This window comes from Uloborus diversus, chromosome 4 (assembly GCF_026930045.1).
Source record: "Uloborus diversus isolate 005 chromosome 4, Udiv.v.3.1, whole genome shotgun sequence".
NCBI classification, from domain to species: Eukaryota; Metazoa; Arthropoda; class Arachnida; order Araneae; family Uloboridae; genus Uloborus; species Uloborus diversus.
The window spans coordinates 14,358,550-14,384,223 of NC_072734.1; the positions used below are offsets into that span (position 1 = coordinate 14,358,550).

General features: G+C 31.8%; 1 protein-coding gene across 2 annotated transcripts in view; it reads right to left on the reverse strand.

The window, feature by feature from the left end:
• Window positions 1–25,229, reverse strand: part of LOC129219653 (armadillo segment polarity protein-like) — a 37,214-nt gene extending 11,985 nt beyond the window's left edge. For both annotated transcript variants that reach the window (XM_054853926.1, XM_054853927.1), the window contains exons 1-9: window positions 25,093–25,229; window positions 14,806–14,891; window positions 7,075–7,199; window positions 6,876–6,984; window positions 6,063–6,250; window positions 4,619–4,923; window positions 3,241–3,442; window positions 2,288–2,432; window positions 714–817 (exon numbers count right to left, since the gene is read on the reverse strand). In XM_054853926.1, the coding sequence (XP_054709901.1) occupies window positions 714–817; window positions 2,288–2,432; window positions 3,241–3,442; window positions 4,619–4,923; window positions 6,063–6,250; window positions 6,876–6,984; window positions 7,075–7,199; window positions 14,806–14,851 (1,224 nt within the window). In that variant the 5' untranslated portion in view covers window positions 14,852–14,891; window positions 25,093–25,229. The remainder of the gene's footprint in view (window positions 1–713; window positions 818–2,287; window positions 2,433–3,240; window positions 3,443–4,618; window positions 4,924–6,062; window positions 6,251–6,875; window positions 6,985–7,074; window positions 7,200–14,805; window positions 14,892–25,092) is intronic.
• Between the last annotated feature and the right edge of the window lie 445 nt (window positions 25,230–25,674).

Genomic DNA, 25,674 nt, shown 5'->3' on the forward strand with positions numbered 1-25,674 from the left:
TACTGAAATTCACATGCCTGCTTGTCCCTCTCAAATTTATTCACTAAGACTCAGCACTGACAAACAGAGCAGGGCCCACGATAAGCTTTCTGCAGCAAACTTGAAATGTGAACACTTATTGGAACTTGTATTGTACTCCATTATAAATTCCATGAGATCAAACAAACCCATATGAAAAATTATTTCAAATTAATTTTTAAAAGATTAAATTTTTTAATTTGTACAACTCTGAACTTTATTTTGCTTGCATGAAACATTTTCAGCATTTATTCTGAAGTGTTAATTATTTCTGTGTATTATAAATACTTAGTCAATACAGTGCATGCATCAACGCAAATACCTCTGAAGAAGGGCCATCTTTTCTTAAGGGACAAAATGTCCAGTCCCTTTGCCTTCCTTATTGAAAGGTTCTACTGTATATTGAACACATATGAAAACATATAAATTTAAAAATATTCTACTCTGAGAAAATGTTTGAAAATCAATTTTAGTGATTTGGAATAATAATAACTCTACTGAAAATCATACAGAAATGTTAATATAGGTTTACATAAGTTATACATGTTTGTGATGGCTACTTAAAATATTACTGTTATAAATATATTTTCTGGCTGAAAAATATCTTTTTGTAGACAGAGTTGAATTGAAGTAACCAAATACATCAATGAAGAAACATTGTAATAAATGTACAAAGCAAGATAAAATTTTAGTACTTGTTTTGTTGCAGCATCAGAAAGATTCCTCAACGTCCACAAACAATTGAGAACCAAACGTTGACTCTGATGACCTAAATGCATTGCCAGAGCTTGCATTCCACCTGCAAAAGAACAAATACAGTCAAATCACAATAACTCAAATCTAAAGGGACCGACGAAAAACTTCAACTTACCGCTAGTTTCGGTTTTTCGACATTTTAATATTAAAAACCATCAAATATTTTAATTAATATGTACATATAACACAAAACTACACAACTTAAAAGTTTTCAAGCATAATATGCGTTTTAAAATCAAAAATATTGAGAGAGAAAAATCAAAAGCATGGTTTTGATTTCGATACTGCTGGAACCACTTGAACACACTGATTCTACTTCAGGATAGGTGCACATCTTCAGTCATTTCAAATTCGGATTCACGGATTCTACCTCTTTAGAAGGTTTTTTTTTCTTTAAATATCATTCACACAGTACTTGCTTAGATATCTTTAATAGTAAATTAAACTCACTCTGGCTCTCAGTAACTTATCAGCAAATGATCGAACTAAAGAATCTTAACTTAGGGCAGCCTTTAAATGATGGCACAATCAGTTGACTCGATAACGTGACAGCTTAAAAGCAAATTCCTAGTCCAGCAACATGTCAAAGTGTAAACAGTACGGTAGAACAAAAGAAAACAACCTAACTCATTTCCGCATGTGTAACTCCTTTATCGCACATTGGCTCAACAGATGCTCTTCTTACTTTAAAGGTCTATTGTGTAGGAATTGCAAGTGAAGGTGAATTATTTTTTCTCTCATAGTCACGTGTTTCTTTCTTTCTTTCTTTTTTTTTTTTTTTTGCTCTTTTGAAATAAATTTCGAGTCATCTTGGAAAAAACTTGGAGTTAAAAGTAGTTAACTTCGAGACTTTTAGAATAATTAGCATAGAATTAAAGACAAAGGGGTCGGGACTTGATAAAAACTTCGAGTTGTCGAACTTCGAGTTATTGCAAATTGACTGTAATTATGAATTTTTATCTAGTAGCTGAACCCGCACAGACTGTGAACAATTGAAGCTGCCACTATAGTGCACAACTTCCATTTTCCTGCGTAATTCTCGCAGTTGCAAACAGCACTGTGAAGGCAAGCACTCCTTTGCAGGCGAGAGCTGTACTGCAGTGTGTAGATCCAATGAACATTTTACATTGTTTATTTTTAAAGTGTTAAAGCTATCTTCATTTTTAAGCAACTTTTAATCTTGTTTCAAGGCTTGTTTTATGCAAAAGTTCTTTGAAAAAAATTAATGTATGGTGTCGCCAAATAAGTAGTTTCTGGGTAACTTTGATCAAACATGGTGCAATAAATAAAGTGTAAAATAGTTGCCAAGATTAAAAATGTGCCATCACATAACTGTAACTGAAAATAACCTGATATAATTATTTTGCGGATTAGATTTTAGCAACATTTTTCACACTGTTTGAAAGGCCAATAAAACCTTTGTTTAAATTATTTTAGATTGAAAAAAAAAGATTAAAAAGTTCAAAAACAAAAATGTGAGAGAGATAAGAAAAATGCAAATTAAACAACTTACCAGCGTCAACTATGGCAGGTTTGTTACTTGAACAAACAGAGAGAACTTTTAAAACCCTTGAAGTAGTCCATAACAATTTTTCATAGGTGTAAGATCTCATGATGCGAACCAATTCTGCCGGACCACCGCTAGCCAAAATGATGAGCTGGAATATTTTTTTGCATTTTAAAATATTGTACATTATTTGAATATTAATTGGAATGATATTTAATGAAAATCAACACAATATTAAAAGAAAAACTTTCTGTTAGTCAGAAAAGAATAGAAAATTCAAGAACAGAAAGTTAATTTGGTTATTACTGACTACATCCAGAATTTTTGAACGAGAATTAAATGGTAGCACAGAAAAGTTAACCATGTTTCTTTCTTTTTGAATAAAAAAAAAGCAGATCACATTTGAATGGAAAAATATCTTTACTAAATTCATTTTGTATTGCAGTTATTTTTTCATGCTGATAAAAACATACAGAAATGCAAAAATACTGTTATGACTTGTTTTTGCCATTCTTTAAAAACAATAATGACAATTGTTTTATTCAACAAAAAACTTTTGAAATAAGTTCACCTTGCACTTTAAAAAATCAGACCTTTCAATTGGTAAAAAAGTTTGTGTGACGATTTTTTCTCTTCAAATCAAAAAATTTTAGTGAAATTTTCACTTAAAATTGGAATAAAAGAAAAAAAATTAAGATTTTCGGTAAAAATGCTTCAAGGTGCATTAGAACTTATCTTAAAGTACTAGTTACTAAAAGTTTGTGCTTCTGGAACTTTTCATCAGGCCAGGAGCGACTAAAAAACCACACACAAACTGTTTTATTTATCTAGATTATAAAATTTATGAGAAATTAAAGTTCGTAAATATGCTCCTTTAAGATTTATTTTAAACACAAAGCTTCAGCTACTATCAAGCTGAATACAAACCAAAATTAATGAGAGATGACAATTATATTTACTTTGCTTTCTTGATTTCCATATGCCAAAATTTGTAAGCAGTCGGTGACAATAGCAAGGAATTTCACATTGTTACGTTGAAGTAATGTGACCATTTTTTGAAGACCGCCAGCCAAGCGTACAGCCATTTTTGACCCTTCTTGATGCAACAGAAGATTGTGGAGAGTTGTGATTGCATAAAACAACACTGATTCAACTGGAGAACTGTAAGCAAAGAAAAGTTAATCTATAATTATTGAAATAAGTTTTAGGCATAGAAATTAGTTTTATTGACAGTACAGGCACATCTCGTTAAACCGCCAATGTTAGTGACAGGCCAAAAGTTGGCAGAAGTCGACGAGGTTTTACGAATTTTCCTCAATCCTGCACAAATACATGTTTTCATGAAAATACATTTCAAAGCATGTATTTTTTTATAAATGAATTTTGAAAAATAACAGCAATTCTTTGGAGGCAGGGGGGGGGGTCTCCCAAGATGTTGAAAAATGCTTAACAATAAATTGATGGTTGTGAATTAATTTTTACTCCGAAACTACCAAATTAGAATTATTTTCATGCATGTTAAGATTTCTTTTGACATCTGTGCAGTATGAAGCAATAGAACACAATGTTACAGAATTATGGTGCAAACTCATTCGCTGAAGTCTGCATACAATGTTGATAACAGGTTAGGTCCCAAAATGCATTTATAATGTTAGAATGCTGGTAGCAGCAGTAAACTTAAATGCATCATGCTGCATCTGCATCAGAAATTTAGATTTATGTTGCCAAAGTATTACCAGGGGTAAAAACAATCAACGAAACGGTAAAAGTTAAAAATTTCCTCTCGCAACGCAATAACTCCTGAATCATTACTGTCCTTAAAATTTTCTGTCATGAAACAGATTGGATAGCTTTCAGAACACAGGTGGGCTTGTATTTTCTCTGATCTTATGTTTTTACTGTTAGTTTTTTAGCCGTATAAAAACTTGAACATTTACATGGAAATTTAGAACAAGTCTTAAAAGAGGAAATTAACTGGGCAGCAACAGATTCTAACCCCTGGTGGCATAATTAACTAGTGAACTGATAACTAGAAAACAAAACCTTGCCTCAAGATATATAAAGATCCAATTCACCCTATAGGTCTTAAATTAGAGCTCTTTAAATAGAAAAATGATCAATCTTTTTCTCTTACTTGATTTTTGTATCAGGGGGGGAAAAAAACTATTTTTTACTTTAAAAACCTGATTGAAGTGGATAAGGGAGGAGAAGACAATTGATCTATACTAAATTTATTTTAAATGAACAAATAAGTAAAAACATTAAATTGTACAATAAATGTAAAGGTTTGTACAATAAAAACAAGCAAAAGCATGAAGGTTATTCCTTAAATTTTACCTCAACAGCTTGACTAAAGCAGGTATTCCACTGGACTTGAAAATGGCCAGAAGGCCTTGTCGATGATGAGATAAGTTGTGCAATACACCAGCCGCACATTTGGTGGTTTCCAGATCATTCGAAGACGTCATTGCACGCACTAATGCAGCTACCATTTGGGGGGAGTTCATTATTGCATGACGTGATGCCTCTTTTTTCGACAACTGGTGAACCATCATTGCCGCCTGGCTCACGACAACTTGGTCTTCATCATTCAACAGCTTTACCAATTCCGGAATAGCTCTAGTCGCCAAGTCTGCATCATCCTGGGAAGAAAAATAAATGTTGCCATATCTAAAAAATTCACAGAAACTAAACTTTACGGAACATTTTCTTGCAAATCATAGATTTTTATCAATGGAAGCAAACACGGACTAAAACTGTTACAAAAAGAAGGCTTTCATTAAAATAATTTAATTTAAAATAAATACAGTAATCTCTGCTTAATATGATCACTTTGGGACAAGATGATTTCGACAACAATGAACAAATTTACGAAATTTGATTAATTTATCCATTTAAACCATGCATACTGAGTTTCAAAATAAAATGAAAAAACTCAAATTACTGCATTTTCATAAAAACAATACTTAGTTTTAAAAACACATCCATTTTTTACTTTTTTCCGAATTTTTAGAAGCTTATTTACAAATTGCTTAAAATCATAGATTTTTTTAAAATCCCTAAAGGTGTTGTACTCCATGTTTCAACACTCTTAATGCATCCCTTATTTCGGCAATTGTACGTGGCTCAGCATTAAAGCATTGCTTATCTGGCTCATCATCTGTTTCGTTATTACAATCTGGCAAACATTTCATTGTTTTGATGTGGACGCTACAGAGATATTAGGATCTATTTAAATCCATTAGTCAAACTCAAAATGTCTATCCAGAGGATTTTATGTGATTTTTTAGCTTCTTGGTCATTTTTTTTTTTTTTTTTTGAAAAATCTTGAGTATGCATAGCAGTTTTTGATCATTTCAGCAGAAACTAGATTCCTGATTTGAAAACTGATAACATTAAACTATGCAATGAACACATAAAGTGTTGACTTTAACATACAAATGATAGATAAAATTGGGATCGAGTGATTTTGATATCAATAAGCGATTGATAACATAAAATGTAATCACATTAAGCAGAGACTACAGAATAATAAATTTATCAAAAAAAAAAAAAAAACTTAAAAACTGATTTATGTTATTTTAGCTTCCAACTAATAGTGTTACATTTCAGCAAGACAAAAAATACACTAAAGAAAAGAATTTTTTTTTTTAAACTTAAGTATTCCTGATACAAAGCAACCGCAATGAAAAAGATCATTATGAACAAGGCTTTTTTTTTAAAATAAAATCTGCTATTCAATGGAAAAAAAAACTTTAAAGCAGCAAAAATTATCACTAACCTGATAATTGATCAAATTCACAACTGCATGTTTCAGCATCTGGGAAGGTTCAGCGAGACGCTGCACTGCTGTAGGCTGGGTTGGATCAAACTGAGTACTAGGTATTTCAATACCTTCTTCCAATGTTTCAGGAAACATAGCTGCTCTCACTCGCTGAGAACGTGTCTGGTTCAACTGTTGATTCATTTCTAGAGAATGGGTATCCATGAGAAAAACCATCAGTTTCTTTTAACACACATATTATCTCATACTAAGAAAAGTATTTTAACAGACAGGAGCACCCCAATGAGAGGTCACTGTGACCTTTAATGATCCTTCTTCTAGGGGTGCATGTGGACCCAAGTACACTTTTCAAAAGAGTAAAGTTTTCGAAAAGCTATATGTATAAGATGCCTAATATCAAAGAATGATATCTCTTACAATGCTGCTTGTTAGATGCATCAACACAAGATTTTGCAATTGAATTTCAATAATTATTATCTTTTTGCCACAAAAAAAATATTAATTAGAACTAATGAATACCATTAACATTAGAGGAAAAGTTACTACATAAACTTTCATAATTGAGGAAAGTTTTAAACAGGTCATTTAAGTCTTGTTTAACTAGTATTTAAAACATTAATCAGAGGCTTTAATTCTGGAAATTATAAGGCAATTAATTGGGAAATGAACGAACAAGTATTCTAAGACTTATGTTAGTGAAATTTCAATCTTATTAGGATAAGCAAATATTTTAGTAACTGCTGTTTTAAGAGGGTATGACATGATAAAAATTGTAAAACAATGTTAATTATACGTTAAGTAACAACATACCATCCACTTGCTCTTGGGTAAAGCCTTGTCCAAACCCAGGTTGATCCCAGTCAAATACCATCTGATCATTATCCAAATCATCCTCTTTCCCACAGAGGGATGGTGGTCCCTGAATAAAAAAAAAATAAATAAACAAGAGTTTTAGAAAAAAAAATAGCTCAAGGAGAACTGGAATGATAAAAGGAGTAAATATACTTACATGAGTAGTAGCTCCAGAATGAATCCCAGAATCTCCCATGTAAGAATTCTGCTGCCACATCAAAGTCTGCTCCTTAGGATTTTGCAATGGCATATCAGGAGGGTTGTTGTAATTTCCGTGTGACACTGGGAAAAAAGCGGTATAAATGATTACTTTTCCCTTTTTTCCATTTGTAACTATTTTGCTAACTGTTCAACAGTTACATGTTAACTAAGAAGCAGGGTTCATACTCATTTTTAAAAGTGAAAATTAAGGACTTTTTAAGGACTCTCAAATTTTAAGGACTCATTGGAAACAATTAGATAACTTTAGGTACACCATTTGAAAGTTTACTAGGGGGCAAAGTACTTGAATGATATTATACATATACATAAAAAAAAAATGGTTAGAATTGTTCCCAAAATGCACAGAGAGGCACAATTCACTGTGACGCTCCATTATCAGTGAATTATATTTTTTAATTCCATACATCACAGGGATGAGAGTAGTCAAAGATCAAAAAAGAGGAAATCCAAAAAATAAATAAATCATGCAGGAAAGGAATGAGATCAAAATAGCCCCTGCAGTCCATCACATTCCAAAATTCAACAAAAGTGGCTAATTTTGCTGTTTCAAATATAATAAGATTTTCCCACTCATTAATTATGTTTTAAATAATTGGATAGTAATTAATGCAATACATAGCACATATTGTTCTAAAAGCATCGTATTTATTTCTGTTATTAAAAAAAGATCAGGAAAAGGGGGATAACTGTAGAAAACTATTTGTATACTAAACATTATTCTTTTAGTTTTTTTAGCAGATATTATTGGAGTGAGAGGCAATTGAAGGAGAAAACCGAAATCTCTTTTAACTGTGGTTTTGTCATTATCGCTTTTCATTTGTTATTGTTACTAACATTCCGTTTTGTGCAAATTTGCTGCTTTGCACCATTTCTTGCAAGTTTGTTTAATTTCTGAATAAATTTAAGCTTAGAAAGAGAGCATAGGTGCAAGTTTGGTGATGTGTTCAAGGCGGAAAATATTTTGATCCCCCCCCCCTCCACGCATGTGTGCTCAACAAAAATTCTACACATAGAAATGTTGTTGATTTTTACTATTCCAGTTTCGGAATGATTGCTTTATTTGATTTTTAAGCTTTTGACTTTTGTGTCAATATGAACCTAGTTTTAAATGTGGTATTTAAGTTTTTTCTTTTTCCTTTTTTATGTTTGGTTGTGTGTCTCTTCGACACTTGTTCATATCGCAGTTCCTAAAACCTAAATGTAGACAACCGCCATAATAGAAAAAGGGGGTTCCGAGGGCTCTGTGAGAATAGTGAGCAACTCCAGTCTGCAATACACTGAGTTGGCAGTAACAGAGCTACCTAAAAAATTTAAACGGCGCGAGTCTAAAAGCTACGTGGCAAACAAAATAAGCCCATAAAACCGAAAGAATGTCGATGTAAATTTGTGGTTATGAAACTGCATGATTAAAGCATACTTCGAAACACTTAAATTTCCTTTTTTTTTAAACCAAAAACTGACGGAAAGTCGTTGAGTTTCTTTCCGTCTCGTCCTCCGTCAGGACGGAAATCCGTCCTGAGATGGAAGGTCTTGCACCCATGAAAGAGAGGCAGCAATTTCTAACCCCCGAGTCTTTGAATAAAGGGTTTAGGGAGCCAGAGTTCAATCTTGGCTGCACTCAATATCAATTTTTCATTTTTTTTTTGAGAAAATATTTTTTTTTTTAATTAAAAGCATTTGAATTTAAGATATTGAAACAGAGAATGCAAGTTTTAAAATAAGGTACATAAAATTAGAGATTTACATTACAAACATAAAATAAAAATTTCCAATAAGTTTTCCTTACATGGTAGAACAGACTTTTCACAGCGAGAATTTAGAAAAAAAAAATCTATATAAATAACTGCTTATTATTTTTCCTTGCATTGAAATTTGGTTTTAAAAACTTCATAATATGATTTCAGGTTAAAGAGAACACGTACAAAACGAAGCACACACACACACACACACACAACTGGAAGATACTTTATTTAATCATGAAATTCCATAAAATTTTATAGGCTGTGAAGCCTAAACCATTAGAGATTCATCATAAATATTTTGAACCCTTTCTTAAATACTTAAAAAAAGTAACCAGGACAAGTTTTAATACAATCTGAGACTGTGTTAGCTGGACCACAATTTTTTGACTGACTTTTTCATTTTTTCTAAAATAAATTCAAGAAATAAAAATATTATCAAAATACAGTAAAACCTGTAAAGTTGACCACCTTTGTAAGTTGACCACTTTTGTCAGGAACGGAATTAGTAATATCTTATATAATGAAGGAAAACCTCTGTAACTTAACCACCTCTCTATCTTGACCACCTGTCTATCTTGACCACTAATGAGCACCAAATTTGGTTTGGAGTATTGTAAAAAACCCTTTGTAAGTTGACCACTTGGTTTATTTCTTAAAATTTTATTTAGCAAATTTCTTTCTTTTATTATTATTTTTTTTATAGCTTTCCAAGAATATTTTTGATGATAGACCAGCATTTTACCAACTAAATGAAACAGCAACATAACTAAACCTTTTGAGTTTGAGTAGATCATCATGGGGTTATAAATGTATATGAGAAAAAAACAAAGCGAAAAATTTGTAATTTTTGATTAACTATGAATTTTTAGGAACTATTAATATCAATGAGTAACTTTTCATAAACAATAAGACTTTTTTTTTTGATCAATTTACTGAAATTTTAAATTTGCATGACACATAATATGCCATTCTGGGAAAATAATCTCTAAAAATATTTGAATAACATTTTAAATTATTCTTTCAAAGTAATGCTAAACAATGGAAGTAAGTTGAACAGAAAGAATAAGTGTCAATTAGTCAAAAAATGAATACGTGGTGCAAGAAATGACAAAAAAAAAATAAAAAAATAAAATAAATAAATAAATCATTACCCCCTTTATAAGCTGACCACCTGTTTAAGTTGACCACCAAAGTACTGCACCGCAAGTGGTCAACTTACACAGGTTTCACTGTAATGAATAAAATAAGCAGATATGAAATAGCATATGGTGAAAAATCTTCCAATATTTTAAATGATTGAAATATTTGAAGGAAACAAAAAAGATTGAAATCTCAATCAAGGCATGCAATTTTCTGCGAAACACGTGTTTGATATTGTTGGCATGTTTCCAGAACATACTTTTTAGGCAGATATCGAGGAGGATGACGATTTGAAGGGGGAAAATAGAAACAATAAGAAAACAGGGACCAAACTTGAAAAAGTTTTTAAAAAATTAGGGAAATTTTCAGGGGATTTTTATGGGTTTATTAGGGATCTCAATTTTGCTTGAAATTAAGGGTTTCTTAAGAGTTTTTTAAGGAAATATGAACCCTGATAAGGTATCTCATATGAACCACATAGCACTAAAGAAAACTCATGAAACATGGGTTGAGTTCAGGGCTCTCCAATCTACGGCCCGCGAACAGATTTTGTCTGGCCCGAGGAAAACTTACACTTTTTTTTTTCCGGGAGACAGTCTCCTTGGAAATATAATCGAGACATTATTTTTAATTACAAATAATTACCTAAAATATTTCTACTGTCAATTTAAATTATTTTTTAATCATTTTTTACGTTTAACGACGTTTGCAGCACCCATCTCTCTTTTTGTTTTTTCCGAGAATTCTCTTTTCTCCGCGCCACATTCTCCTGTTAGTCCTCTGACATTGGGCTTTTCCTAGCCCTAGGGAAAACATGTGCTCCATTTTATAGTTTTCTACCAGAAAAAGACTTAAAAATTCATGCTAGAGCTATGTTTTCTTTTTTCTTTTTTTCTTTTTTGCACCCACTTACAATAGTGGACAAACATTTTAAAAATGTTGAATCTAAGTATAGATTTTCTTTATCAGACAAACATTAAAAACAACTTTTAATGATCCAAACTACGAAGTTTGTGCCTGAATGGACTGAAGTTTTTAGCGGTGAACAAATGCAAACTCCACATTTAATTTTTTAGCTTTTAAATTTTTTTTTAAAAGATTTACATGTGTTCTGTTCTTATTTATTTCCACAAATTTTTAATCATCATTAATTCAGTAAAATAAATATGTTGTACATTGCAATCATTTTGTCTTGTATCACTCACTCATTAACCTTTTTTTAAAAAAAATTGACTTCATTTTGTGACAAAGAATACTTTTTATTTTAGTTTCCTAAAATAAAAAGGAAACTGCTCTATTAAGTAGGTCTATTCTAAATTTTACAAGACTCCCTATGGTTATATTATTAGAGATTTATGGGCACATGAAATGTAATTTAATTTAGCTAACAGCAAATATATATAAGGAAATATAGCAACTTAGAAGCAAGCCCAGAAATTTTAAAAAACCGCCGTTGAGCACTTAATTTTAAAAAAAAAAGAATATTTGCGATGTATGGGGGGGGGGGGGGCAAGTGGTAAATAGACCATCTGAGCTAAATTATTTTGTTGGACTGGCCCAGCTCATCGCCAAAAATTTACACTGTGGTCTGCGAGTGAAAAAGGTTGGAGACCCCTGGTCTAGTTCATTATCAAATATGTATCCAAAGATCTTATCAAATGGCCACATGACACCTGCTAATCAATTCCAGGCATAACTACTTTAAAATCTTTTTCTTTCAAGTTACGAAGTTAAAAATACTTAAGTAGCTTCATTTTTAAACAAAACTCTTAAAATATTAACCTAAATCATTAAATATACAAAATAATTAATATACATTTTTTTTTAATTTTATTTATTTACATATATATTGATTATTATAAGTTTTATTTCATCATCAAAATGATTACATGTGTGTAGGTTTTGTTATTTTTTCATCACATCTTTATTTACTAGTGACAAAAGAGTACATCGAAGGCAAAAATGCAATCCTCTTTTAAGGAAATAATAAGTACGTAAAAATTAGTTATTCAAATAGAAAAAAAACATAAGGGGGGGGGGGGTAGTCAAAGGTACTAAATATTAGGAGGAGGAAAAAAAGCTTTTTACAGAAGGAAAAAAAAAAGAGAAAACCAATTCAATAAAGAATTAAATTTGTCTGGCTGCAGATTAAAGAGAAATATCTAACACTTTTAGTAGGGCAGTTCTCAAAAGCTGGGAGCAAACACAGACCTCAACTTTGAAGCTTCAACACCAAATAACTTATATTTAAATTAACTCAAAAATTTTTTAGTAAATTTATAATATTGTATAGAGACAAGAATTGACATAAATTATGGAAAAAATGCTCTTCAAATGCCCTTAAAAAATATTGTCTTTGCTAAAAGGCACAATTTTGGACATACCAAAACGTTAAATGAGCAAATGTACCATTAAAAAAATTTTTTTTTAAATATTTTCCATATGTTTAAAAAAAAAATTAAAGGTATGAATCTTACACTGAATGATTTTTTGTTGATTTGACAGATTATTTACTTTGTAAACAATTTTAGAAAAAGTAAGTTTGAAGTTTGATGCATGTCCAAAAGTTACGATCTTTACAATGCTATTATTTGAGAACTAAATATATGTTTTCATTTTAAAGGTATTTATCGATCCTCAGAATCAATTTTTAATTGTTTAAAAGTGTTTTCATAAGCTTTCATGCAGTATCTTAGAAGAAAAATAATTTTTCTTAATCATACATGTGAGATGTCCAAATGACGCTACGATCTTGACGCCGATAATTCTGTCCGTTTATTCATAATTTTTGATGATCCACTGTCTTCTAACCTCAATAAAAAAGGTTATTATAATGTGATCTTCTTTAATCCATTGGTATTTTGCATAATTAATACGTTACACATTAAGCAATACATAAATTACAGAAGAAACATGGCTGGTTATGATCGCAACGAAAGCCATTTTGCGCTAAAATCGCCAAGCAATCCTCTGTTGGCAACAACACAATTTAGGATAAGCTAAAGGTTACCAGAGGGGAATCGCAGTTTGACAAATGTAGTTTATCGTCAGCTGCACCAGTTTTGGCGACTTTATCACCTGCACTAGCATTTTTTTCCCTCCGCTTTTATTATTTTAGAACTTTTTTTCTCTTCTTTCTTTTGGAAACATAATCTAACGATCTCCAAATATAAATATGAATTCCTTTTTTCAGTAATTTTTTTTAGACATCGTTTTAATTTGCAACTCTAACGAACTATAGGGGGCACCGCAGTCACTGTCTAATGGGGGACGAAAAAACTAAAACAAACGCATGTGGTAACGAAGAAAATGCTAAAAGTGTTGTGATTTTTGTTCGTATGTATGATTTTTTCGCTTTATTTTTTTAAAATTAAAATTCAAAGTCTTGTGGATATTCTGGCCCACGTAGAAAGAAATGAGAATTCAAGAAGCATTACTAAACGTCAAAGATTAATGCAAACTACGTAGTTCGTAGTTCTAAGCAGCTATTTCCACGATGTTGAATTCGATATTTATCAATTCCTGATAAAACTAAATAATAATTGTGGCCTGACAAGAATAACAATTAATACTAGAAAATTCAGTATGACATTACAAATTATTATTGAAAGAAGATGATACTTTTTTGCCTTGCTTGGCTAGCGCTTATTATTTTGCATTTGTAGCTGAGTTATTTCTCTCGAATTCCCGAATCGTTTAATTTAAAAATTTTCCGTTTCGATTTTTCTAATTTCTGAGTTACGATTTAATTATGCCATGCTATGCAAATCATCAACAAAATTCTCACGGATACATGGTGGTAGTTTTTTTTTCAGTTGATTGACCATTATTTCTTTTTACTTATCGAATTCTGTAATCTACCATTTTATTCCACTCATGATAAAAATTAAAAATGGTTTAACTAAAAACGCGAAATCTCACCAAGGCTACTTTGCTCGCACAATACTAAAACTAATCCTAAACCCATTTGTTAATCCAGAATTTTCGCTTTCACCATTTCTCAATAAACTCATATTTTAGATGGAAATAATGAAAACTAACATTATTTTGAGAAGCTCGAGAATACTACTAAGGGACGAATTAATTTCCGTAGCTGAAAGCAAACTAAGACACATCGATTGCATTAATAAATACTCAGAACAAACTGCCTGTGTTTACGTCAGCAGACATACGTGGAACGCAATGTGGCAATGTTTTAGTTTTCCCGGCAGTTTTATAAATCACCGCAAGATAGCGTATTCGAGCGCTGGAGTTGCGAATTCTTATGACATTTAAAAAAATATTTATTATTAAAACTGATGTCACTTTTTACATTTGTATTATTTTTAAAATTCCAAAACTTTATTATATGCAAAGAGCAGTATGTATGGCCATTCAAGTACTTCATTAATATCCTCTTTATTATTAAATTGCAAAATTCAAAAAGTAGTAAATAAAATTTTCATTGGAAAAGTTAAAAATCAGATTAACAATTGTCAAAAATGGTGAAACTTACATTATGATGATGTCCAAAATCCGTTACCTACAGGACAACAATGTCCAAAATCTGTTACCTACAGACTGCTGATTTAATTTGCTAATTAACAATTTTTACAAATACCTACCGTCTTTTCATGTTCATATATTGTGTTCTAGGTATGCATGCTATTGAATAAAAGCAAAATTGATGTCAAATTTGAAAATTTTTGAAATTGCTCAAAGTTAACTTTTTTGTTTCCACCTTTTGAGAACTGCCCAGTAATATGTTGCCATATAGAAAAAAATACAGGAATGTGTGAACGTACTTGGTCTTGACACAGGAGGTGCTGGAGATTGCATCTGATAGCTCATCTTGTCAACTTAAATTCTTCCACAAGTACAACAAACCACCCTAAAATTTAGAAATTCATTTGCTTCCATTAATTACATAATTAACACAAACAAGAGTTATGCATTCATCAAGAAGTCATATAACATTTGTGTTTTGTATGGGCACGATGAGTCATTCTATAGTCAAATTTATTTAGTTCATTCATATTTATGATGCATCTCATTTTAAAGTTTAGAATGTCCTCTGGATTTTTCTTCAGAATATTTTTACTTATAACGAAAAAAAAAAAACTTGTGTGTGATCCAATGGGGAAAAAATATAATATTCACAGGTCATGATGTTTTTAGAACATTTCACAATATTTGTGACATGAGTGTCTGTAGTAACACTTGTTCAGATATGTTTCTTTAATTGTTAAAGTGCTTATAAATGTTCTGATGTTTATATTATAAAAAGGATTCTACTTTATTAGAAATAGATGACAATGTCTTCCTTTTAACAGTGCAATTGAGGTTACAAAGAGGAAAAAAAAAAGTTGTAGGATAGTAAGGGGAGAGATGGGGATAAATGGATCAGTGTCAATAATTTTAATATTATTAATCTATTTTATTTTGAGATCAACAAATAACACCTATATTCCTACAAAACTTATAACAAAATCACACAGTACAAGGCTGTTTCAAAAAATAAAGATACAATGGCTTGCATTCCTTAAAAAATTAATTAATAAAATGTCAGTTACTTCTTACAGGGCTGCCACTGAGTTATGGCCCTAAAAATAGTCGTTTTAATAGCTTCTTAAATGAAAAATAGTCGTCAAACAAGTAAAATAGTATCTAAAATAGTCTTCTATTATTTTTTAAATAGTATTAACATGAAATTATGCCACATATACTTTGACGAATAGACGTATCTCAGCTGCATGATATATGAGCGGGATCTCCTGCACAAGCGGAGTTCTCTCCGATTACACAAAATTGGTGTGACCCGACATGGTTTTATAACTATCTTATTTCAATAAAAAGGATGAAAGTTAGGCATATATTAGAGATATTTAAAAGACAATGAAAACTTGACAGCCAGTCATTACTTTTTTGAAATGTCTCAAAACATAACAGTTTGAAAAAAAAACACATTATTGTTCTTTCAAGTACTAATTAGCCACTTTTATATCTTAAATAAAATAACTTTTCAACCCTACTACTCTATACCCATAAAACAAAGCAAAAATTTTTGCCAATTTTCACCATCTTTATACAAAAATGGCTACTTTTGTGCGTATGTATGTCCGGGGTAATCTTCAAAACTCCTGGACCGATTTTAACCATTTTTTCACCATAGATAGATACATTATCAGGGAGCAACTTAGGCTATAATTTATTCCTAAAAAACTTAGTTTAAAAATGTTATGATAGAAAACAGTAAATGTCATGTAATTTCCCCAATAAATGATTAAATATAAAACCTATTGTTATGAAAAATCATTGCCTTACAACAACAATATTAAAAGTAATCATAATGAAAATTTTGAATCAAGGTTTCTCTGGAGCAAGCATGACATTTATTGCTTTCTTAAGAATGTATCCTCATCTTTATACATAAAATTTTAAAAAAAATTAAAATCTAAAGACACTGTTGGGTTTTTTGCCGGCAAAAAGTATTTTTGCCGGGAGGTATTTTTGCTGGGACAGTGGAAAAAACCATGGCAAAAAAGGAAAAAAACGGCAAAAACTTAATTGCAAATAGAGTAGCATTATAGTGTTAACCAAGAAATAGTGACAATATAATATAAATAACAGGGGTCTGTCCAGGATTTTTCGCAGGATCCGTTTTTTGTGAAAAATAAAATAATTTTGTGAAAAGTGAATTAATTTTGTGAAAAATCAAATAATTTCGCAACAAAAAAAAATTTAGATCGAAATTTTAGAATTTAGAGCGGGCACAAACTGCATCATTTAAACTTAAAGTAGAGTGTTTTCCTCTTCTATGTTGAGAATATCATTCTGGTGTGTTTTTCTAGTATTTCGCCGGGGGGGGGGGGGGGGGGGGGGGGGCATCGCTCCCTCAAGTAACAATATTTATCTCCATTCTACATTATGTTAAATTATACTAGAAATATTTCTGTACAGCATTTAAAATAATTGTAACAAAAAAAAAAATAAATAAATTTCAGACGAGGGTTCAGCATTTAACTTTTTGATCCAAGACAACTCTTAAAAAGCACAGAATTTCCTTTAAAACTTATAAATTCCGTGATTTTAACAAAAATAAAAAGAGATTTTATTTGTTTACTTCTTAACAATGTGTATTAAACATCAAAAATTTAAAAAATCGGATTCCCATAGCGGATGCAAAGAGATCGCAATTCTCAAAGTGAAGGCATCAAAGGTATAAAAACGGCTTGTAAAAGAAATATTTTTGATTAAATTATTTTTAAATTGCATTTTAGAGTCCTATGATAAACATATCATTAATATCTGTGGACACAGTTGAAGCAAAAATAAAATTAAACCATCGATTCAGCATTTTAATTTTTGACTCATAAAGAAAATGGAATTTTGCTTTAAGAACTTGAAATGCATGTTCTAACAAAAATAGAGACTTTTCATTTATTTGCATCCTAATAAAGCGAAGTTAGCTTGAAAAAAGAACAAAATATGATTCTTATATAAAACAGTTTATTTAAAGTTAATCATCCTTGTTAGCATTGAAAAATCAAAGCCATATAATTTTCTCCCAAAATAACAGTTAAACATCGTACAGCACCATAAAAATGCAAATATTGACTAGCTGGTAAAATGATGAGAATATTTTCTAATCAAGTCATTATAAAGGATTAACGCCGGATGCTAAATGGCGATTAATTTTGAAGTTGGTAACCCTATCGGAAGCGATCATATTTTTTCCCCACCCTTACTATCCCTTTGCAGTTCTAAGTTCATTTCGCTGATATATATTATTATAGTTTATTAAATCATCAGCAGGGAGAAAAGTGCTTACCAACGCCTTTTTAGAAAAGTTTACAACAACACCCGCTGCTAATTAGCTGTGATAAAACAAACAAAATTATTTAAAACCAAACTTATTTTCAGCTGTTAATTTCTTTCCAAGAAACAAACAAGCATTATATTTATTTGGCAGTAGCAATTTATCCCTTGCAAGAGCTGATTTTTTTTCTTTGTAAAATTAGCAGATTTTGTATAGCTGATCCCTCTAATTTGACTTCAAAAAGGTTTCAAAAATTATGGGTTTAATATGCCTTATTTTGCTTTTAGATTTGCTCTTTCAATAAACAATTTGTGAAAGATCAGTTCTTGTTTATCAGAATTTTGTGAAGGGTCTGTTTTGGTTGATCCGGATTTTGTGAAAGGTCCGTTTTGTTTGATCGGGATTTCGTGAAAGGTCCGTTTTGGTTGATCGGATTTTTGTGAAGGGGTCCGTTAACGGACCCAAATATCCGCTGGCCAGACCCCTGAATAATGCACTTGAATATTCTAGTTATGTCTCTCCATGTTGCTTCTAGTTTATAAGGTGAAAAATAAATAAAAAACAAATGTTGGGATTGCAAAACTTAAGATTTTAAATGTTTGTTAAAACAATTTTTTCAAAATGAGCCAATTCCTTCAATGCTAAAACAAGGAATGTTTACTTAAGCTTAGTAAATTAATAAAAAGATTCAATTCTAATTATATGTATACACATATATTTAATTAATCACTTTTTTTATCCCACTAAGATTTTTAAGCTATTTAATTAATAACAGAATATTTACTTGAATATAGAAAAATATTAACTTTTCCTCACTAAAGAAATAATGCATTTTTTCTCACTTACTGGGAAAATGGATAGCCAAGAGAAGAATTTAAAAAGAAGAAAAAAAAAGCTGATCAATATGTGCATTCTATATTCACTCTACTTTTTAGTAATACTCAGTGCTCGATTTCTAAAAATTGAGGTACCGGAACTCTGTTAAGGGCGGACACACCGGGGGGTCTGAGGGGTATCCATACCCCCCCCCCCCAGCTAAAGGGGGGTCCGGGGGCTCTCGGAAAATTTTCAAAATTTCAGTTTAAAATTACGCATTTTTAGGCTGTTTTTACTTCTCAATCAACAATAGTTTAGTGTTCAAAAAGTAAGGCTTGAAACAAATATTTTGACTAATCAAGTAAGAAGAAATTTCAGTCAGCAACATCAACACTTTAACACAGTCAATCAACAAGTCAAACTGCCAACAACGTAAGAAAGGGGAATATTCGGTTAAAAAGAAAGAAATATTTTATTGAACTCAAACTTTTTAATAAACATAATGAAAAGCAGTAAAACAATACAACATAACTGTTTCAAAAATTGTTCTTAAAATATACTCCCAAAACTTCATCATGTTTTCTTCGTATTTGCCTTCTCTTGATCTTTCCTTACTCTTGACAGCTAGCGCCGAGTGGTGTCCAGAAACCAGCCAAGAGTTAACATACTTCTCTGGATCAAACAGTCTAAGAGGAGGTCCATTAATTTTCAAAAACATCAGGCCAGAAACCGTTCTTATGTTGAGTGAAGATCGCAGCGGTGTAATTATTAAGTTCATCTGAGAGAATCCTCTTTCACATTCACTTGATGAAATGGCAACCGAGTCAATTGATTGTTTTACAGGATTGAGGCTTTCTGGTAACTCTCTGGAGTAGATATATTCGCGTAAACCTGTAATTAACTGTCTTTCGTTAAGTTTGAACCTGGAAGCAAGTTTCCTCATTTCATTTTCCCCAAAAGTTATTGGGAGTTTCGTCGGCCAGGTTTTGGTATCCATAACTTCAAGAGTTGTAGCTAACTCAACATCTTTGTCATCAAGTAGTCTCGTTTCAATAGAAGTTTTAAGGGCCTCGTAAAATATTTTGGGGTTCAACGGCTGATTGTCTGATCTCCCTTCTTTTGTGTGGAGAGGAACTCCGAAAAAAGACAAGTTGTTTACTGCTTCTTGAGCCATTGTTGAGTAGGACCCTGGAACTGTTTTTCTTTCTTCAAATAAACCAACTGTGATTAGCAATTTTCTGTTCGCATAGTTCAAATCTGCATTACGATGTTGTAAAGCTTCACTTAGTTCTGAAAGTTCTTGCAAAGCATCTGCCATCAATCCCAGGTCTAGAATGAAATTAGTTTCTGTGATTTTGTTAAGAAGTCCGGAAAAAGTACTTTTATCTTTGCTGTCTCTAGATGGGTCATTTGAAGCTTCTTTAAAGTGTTCGACTAATGCTTCATATGACGTCCAAACAGCTGACACAGATCTAAAACTAGATGCCACCCAACGGGTGCTCAAGACTCTTCCAATTTTTAACATTTCTGTATCCAAAAGAGTTGCACAGCTTCGAAGTTCCCTGCTGTTCTTTGGTGAAGCATGATAGACAACATAGAGTTTGTCAATAAAAGATTTAAACCTATTAACTTCTGAAACAGATTTAATAACGTCTGACACTGACAGCTCAAGTCTATGGTTTGCACAGTGCCAAACAATAACAGAAGGAAATTTCTCACGAAATAATGTTGCAACGCCTTTGTGCTTACCGATCATAGTAGCAGCACCATCACAAGTTAAGCTTGTTAAATTATTACTTAAAAATACGTCAGATAGTCCATTAGACCGAAGACAGTTCATCAAAGAGTCAAAAACAGCTCTAGCAGTAACGCCATCTAGTTCTATTACATCCAAAAAGACGTTAGTGGAGCCACTCATACCGGTTTTAGGCAAAGAACACCGAACGTATACTATTAAACTTGACTTATTACTTAAGGACGTGGATTCATCAATTATCAAACCAAGTTTTGTATCATTCTTAATGATTTCATCTACAAAGGTTTTCTTCATTTCCTTACTGATATGCAAAGCAATTTTAGCACAGGCTTTGTCTGAGTGTAAAATGCGACCCATGTTAATCCCATTTAATTCTTGCAAATCAACTTCCGTTTCAAAATTGTTAAAAGACTGATTTTCTTTAACAACCTTGTACGCCGTTCGGAAAATTTTCCCCGTTATTTCTTTTTCATGAGAGTTCTGTCTCAAAATAGTTTTCTCCAGTTTTCCGTCTTTACTTTCGATTAGGATTTCAGCAGCTGCCTTATGACCAGCACTCTCTTTGTGGTCAAAAATCTTTTTCCTTAAAGACGTTTGCTTTTTCTGTTTAGCGTCACCATAACTGTCTATTTCAACATTTGCCCATTCTTTTGAAATTTTCATACCTGTTTTTTTCTTAACAGATAAGATCCCTACTTCTTTACAAGTACTGCATCCTAACTTTCCATTTTTAATTAACAACCAGTCATATTTTTCGCAAAAATCAGTTTTTTGAAAATTAGTCCAACAATCTGGCAAGGCATTGTCGTTACACTCAACCTTTTGTCCTTGTTCTTTAGAGTGATGTTCGTCAGAATCTGAACTGGTTACCTTTTCAGTGCTAGTTGACAGTTGTAAGGTCGTTGAAGATGGTTGCGTGAGGTTGTCTTCACAATCAATGGTTCGCTTAAGTCTCTTAGTATCACCCGAGAGTAAAAAAAAATCGGTTAACTTTTTGTTCATCTTATTTCACAACAATCACACTCGCATACATTGATAAACTTCAACACAACTAACCTAAGTAACGTAACAGAGATAAATAAAAGACGACCGTGTGTGCAAGTGGGTAGCGTAGTAGTAGAGTACAGTACAGGACAACACGGACTCCTGACTACGGGACTACGACTGAGCAACTGAGCATCTAGTGATGAACGAAATGGGGAATAGACGCCAGACGGACGAGTCTATCTCTAACCTGGAGGGGAGGAAGCTATACTGCACGTGCGCCGCGGCGGATGAGTCTACTCACTGACAAAGAATTTTAACTGTTTTCAAATAATTTAGTTTTTTTACAGAGAGAGGTTCCGGAACGCCGTTCCGCCGCGTTCCGCCTGAAATCGAGCACTGTAATACTAGCTCACTCTACAGAAAATGGCAAAGCCTTTTATCAATTATCAGTAAGAAGTTACCCCTTTTCATTGCAAGTTAATTATTTGTCTTAGATGTTACAAACTGAAATTTTATGTTAATGTGTAAAAATTTAAAAGTAAAAATGCTCCATAACTTTAAAAGTAAGTTAAACCTTAATTTTTTTTTAACTATAAAAATAATTAAATTAAAATTTTATCAAAATCTTTTCATGCTTTTACTTTTATATAAAAGGAAAAAAAACTGTCCGTAAGTTAACTCAAAATCTATTTTTGCCACTTTGGCAAAAACTGGCTAAGACCTATTTTTGCCGGGCGGTAAAAACCGTGGTTTTTTCCATGGTTTTTTCCGCCCCCGGCAAAAACTTGCCAACCCTGTCTAAAGACACTTTCATCTTCATTAGCTTGATTTGCACTAAAAAGTATGAAATAAAATAAGTATTTCATTTCTTGACTATAATGCTCAAAAATTACAGTTCATTTTAATATACTTCTATTTATGTTAATGCTAAAGCAGCCGAGAAAATAAGTAATTGATTTCTTGATTATAATGCTCAAAAACTTCAGTTCATCTTAATATATTTATATTTATGTTAATGCTAAAGCAGCCAGTAAAGTTTAAATTAAAAATTTGATAGAAGAAACAGGCGGTATATTGTTTAGTACGAACAGCTTTTACTATAACGCCTATTTCTTCTATCAAATTTTTAATTTAAACTTTAGTGGCTGCTTTAATATAAATATATTAAGATGAACTGAAATTTTTGAGCATTATAATCAAGAAATCAATTACTTATTTTCTTGGCTGCTTTAGCATTAACGTAAATAGAAGTATATTAAGCTGAACTGTAATTTTTGAGCATTATAATCAAGAAATTAAATACTTATTATTTCATACTTTTCAGAGCGAATCAAGCTGATGAAAAAGTCATTAAATTTTTAATTTTTTTTAATATTTTATTTCAAAGTTTTTTCGTTTTATTATTTAAAACGAAAAAACTTTTGTACGAAAAAGTATATATTTGTATGAAAGGCTTATATTTAGCTTATAAAATAATTTAATGGCCAAATTCCACAACACACTCCACTTACCTCCGCTGGCCACCCCCCAATATCTTCGTCTCTCACCCTGTTAACACACGTACCTTCCAAAAGTCTGTTCTAAACATCTTTATAGCGGAATGGCATGACGCATTGTGCCATTAGCAGACGAGGAATCTCACATAAGTAAAAATATTTATTTTAAAGACTTATATTTAGCTTATATAATTTAATTGCCAGAACCCACAAATGTATCCTTGGTTAGGTCTAGCCTTGAAACTTATGTGCGAAATTTACTAACAAAACTTTAGTTTTATGATTACTATTATTTCATTGTTTCTGGTAACAATTGATAAGCAGAAGTGTGTTAAGTTTCACCGAGTTAAATTTAACTCAGCAACTAGAAGCAAAGTGTGAAAATTATGACGGAGAAAGCAAGTACAGAAAAAGTACATGAAATACACCGGCAGCTCAGTCATTTCCAGCCGAGGACTGCAATTTCGTGCTTATTAGCACTCATCAGCCCGGCATAAGAAAGTGACTGAGTTGGAGATGGAAAACCATTTTAAGAAAGCCAAGAGTGCCAAACAATGGCACGGGCTGATGAATGCTAATAAGCACGAAACTGCAGTCCTTGGCTGGAAATGGCTGAGCTGGCGGTGTATTTCATGTATTTCTGCTCTTTCTTAAGAGGTTTTCCATCTCCAGCTCAGTCACTTTCCTATGCCTTGCTGATGAGTGCTAATAAGCACGAAATTGCAGTCCTCGGCTGGAAATGACTGAGCCGGCGGTGTATTTCATGTATTTCTGCTTTGCCCTGGCTATTGGGCGGTAATTTACTGAATACAGAAAAAGTCTTTAATAAATGGCTACTTCTGTGTGTATGTATGTCCGGGGTAATCTTCAAAACTATTGGACCAATTTTAACCATTTTTTCACCATAGATAGCTACATTATCAGGGAGCAACTTAGGCTATAATTTATTCCTAAAAAGCTTAGTAAAAAATTTGAAACACAAACTGGTTAAGTCAATTTTTTTTAAAAATAATATGAAAATATCATTTATCTTTTTTTTTTTTTTTTTTGATGGATTGTTCATTTAGAACTTTGAAAAGTGGAGGGGCAAAGCCCTTTTACTTTTGAAAGTTAAGGGGCAGTTGCATGCATACCCGGGTATTTACCCAGGTATTTTGCATCACTATGTCATTGCCTGGGAGACACAGTAGGATATATTATTGTTCAAGCTTAACTTACTATTGCCCTGAGTATACTTAACTAATGTGCATTAGAGTAGTATAATCAACACCTAATGAAGACCGATCATTGTTAACAAAATTCTAAAATCGATTTTTTTTTTACCTATCTTGTGAAATTTCCGATTTTGTAACTGTTGGAGAGAAGAAAAAAAAGAAAACCTACAAAAATACCTTTTTATTTTTCCCTCAAAATAAAAATGAGTCAATTCAGTTTTTTACAGCTGTATCAGGATCACATCTATATGTTTTATTGATTTAAAAAAAATTTAAAATATGGATAAAAAATATTTTTTGTTTCTTGTGGGATATCATGCTAAAAATAGGGGCCAAAAAAGAGAAAATAATAATGGAATAAAAAGTTTCCAATATTTTGTTAAAATTCTATTACTGTAGAACGCATTTTTAGTTACACCAAGAAAAACATTGAAACTGCCATAAAATGTAGTTAGACGGTAATAAAAATTAAATAATTAAAGGTCGAGCCTCAACAATAATACACAATGACAATGAACTACTATTACTTATCAGTATTAGCCCAGACTATCTGTTTGAACTGACAATAAAACTGATGTACGTTAGAAATTAAAAGATGTATGCAAAAAAACTTATGCCATAAGCACATAAAACAGAATTTAAAACTTATACCAAACAACTTAAAATACAATTCATTTTAAGCCTGACGTAAATATGCCAGCAAGTGTTCAACAATTAATCAAAACAAATAAATTTGAGAACGTTTTATTTTCCATCATAAAACTGCGAACAATACACAACCAAAACAGAAATTATCTTTCATAGAACAGTTTGGTGTATAAAGATATTTTTTTGCATCCTTTCAACTTAAAATCCGGATTCTAACAATGATTTATGATTGGAACAACTGACGCATTCCAATGGTATTTTCACCCAGCCCTAATTGTTACGAAATTGAAGATTTCCCTAGTAATAGACTGGTATTCTATCCCGCAGAAATTAAGTTGTTTCAAAATATTACTTACCTCCTCTTGAGAGAAAATGTAATCAAAGCATTTAAATAAATCACATCGATAGATGTATTTCGCTCGGATTATCCACGAATATGGCGTCGCTGTCGGCTTTTTCGTTTGTTGTTGATTGTTGCACTTGTCGCTGGTTATGTTTGCTGCCAAAAAAAAAAACATGTAAACAAAATAGTATAGATGTCGCTGACAACATTACAACTTACGGAGGCCTTCTTTTCTTTACATGAGTACATTTCGTAGGCCACTCAACAACAAACTGGAATATTTATTTAAAGCAATGAAGTAGAAAGTGGTAAAATTGTTCTCTCTCTCTTTCACAAACGAAGAATAAATTGAATGATACTAAAAATAAATACAGAATTGTACTTTTACTATCCCTAGTAGTGTAGACAAGGTGAGAGTCCATGGGGTGAGTTAGTGGCCTAGACACTCCCCGGAATGAGTAAGAAATGAAATCCTGGTTGCTCTACTATCATTTTTTAAAACTTTTCCCTGCATTTTAAGACAGGAGTAGGGAGCATATTTTTGGACTTTTGACCCATCTGTCCTCACTCTTTCAAAACTTTTCAAATTTTTTCC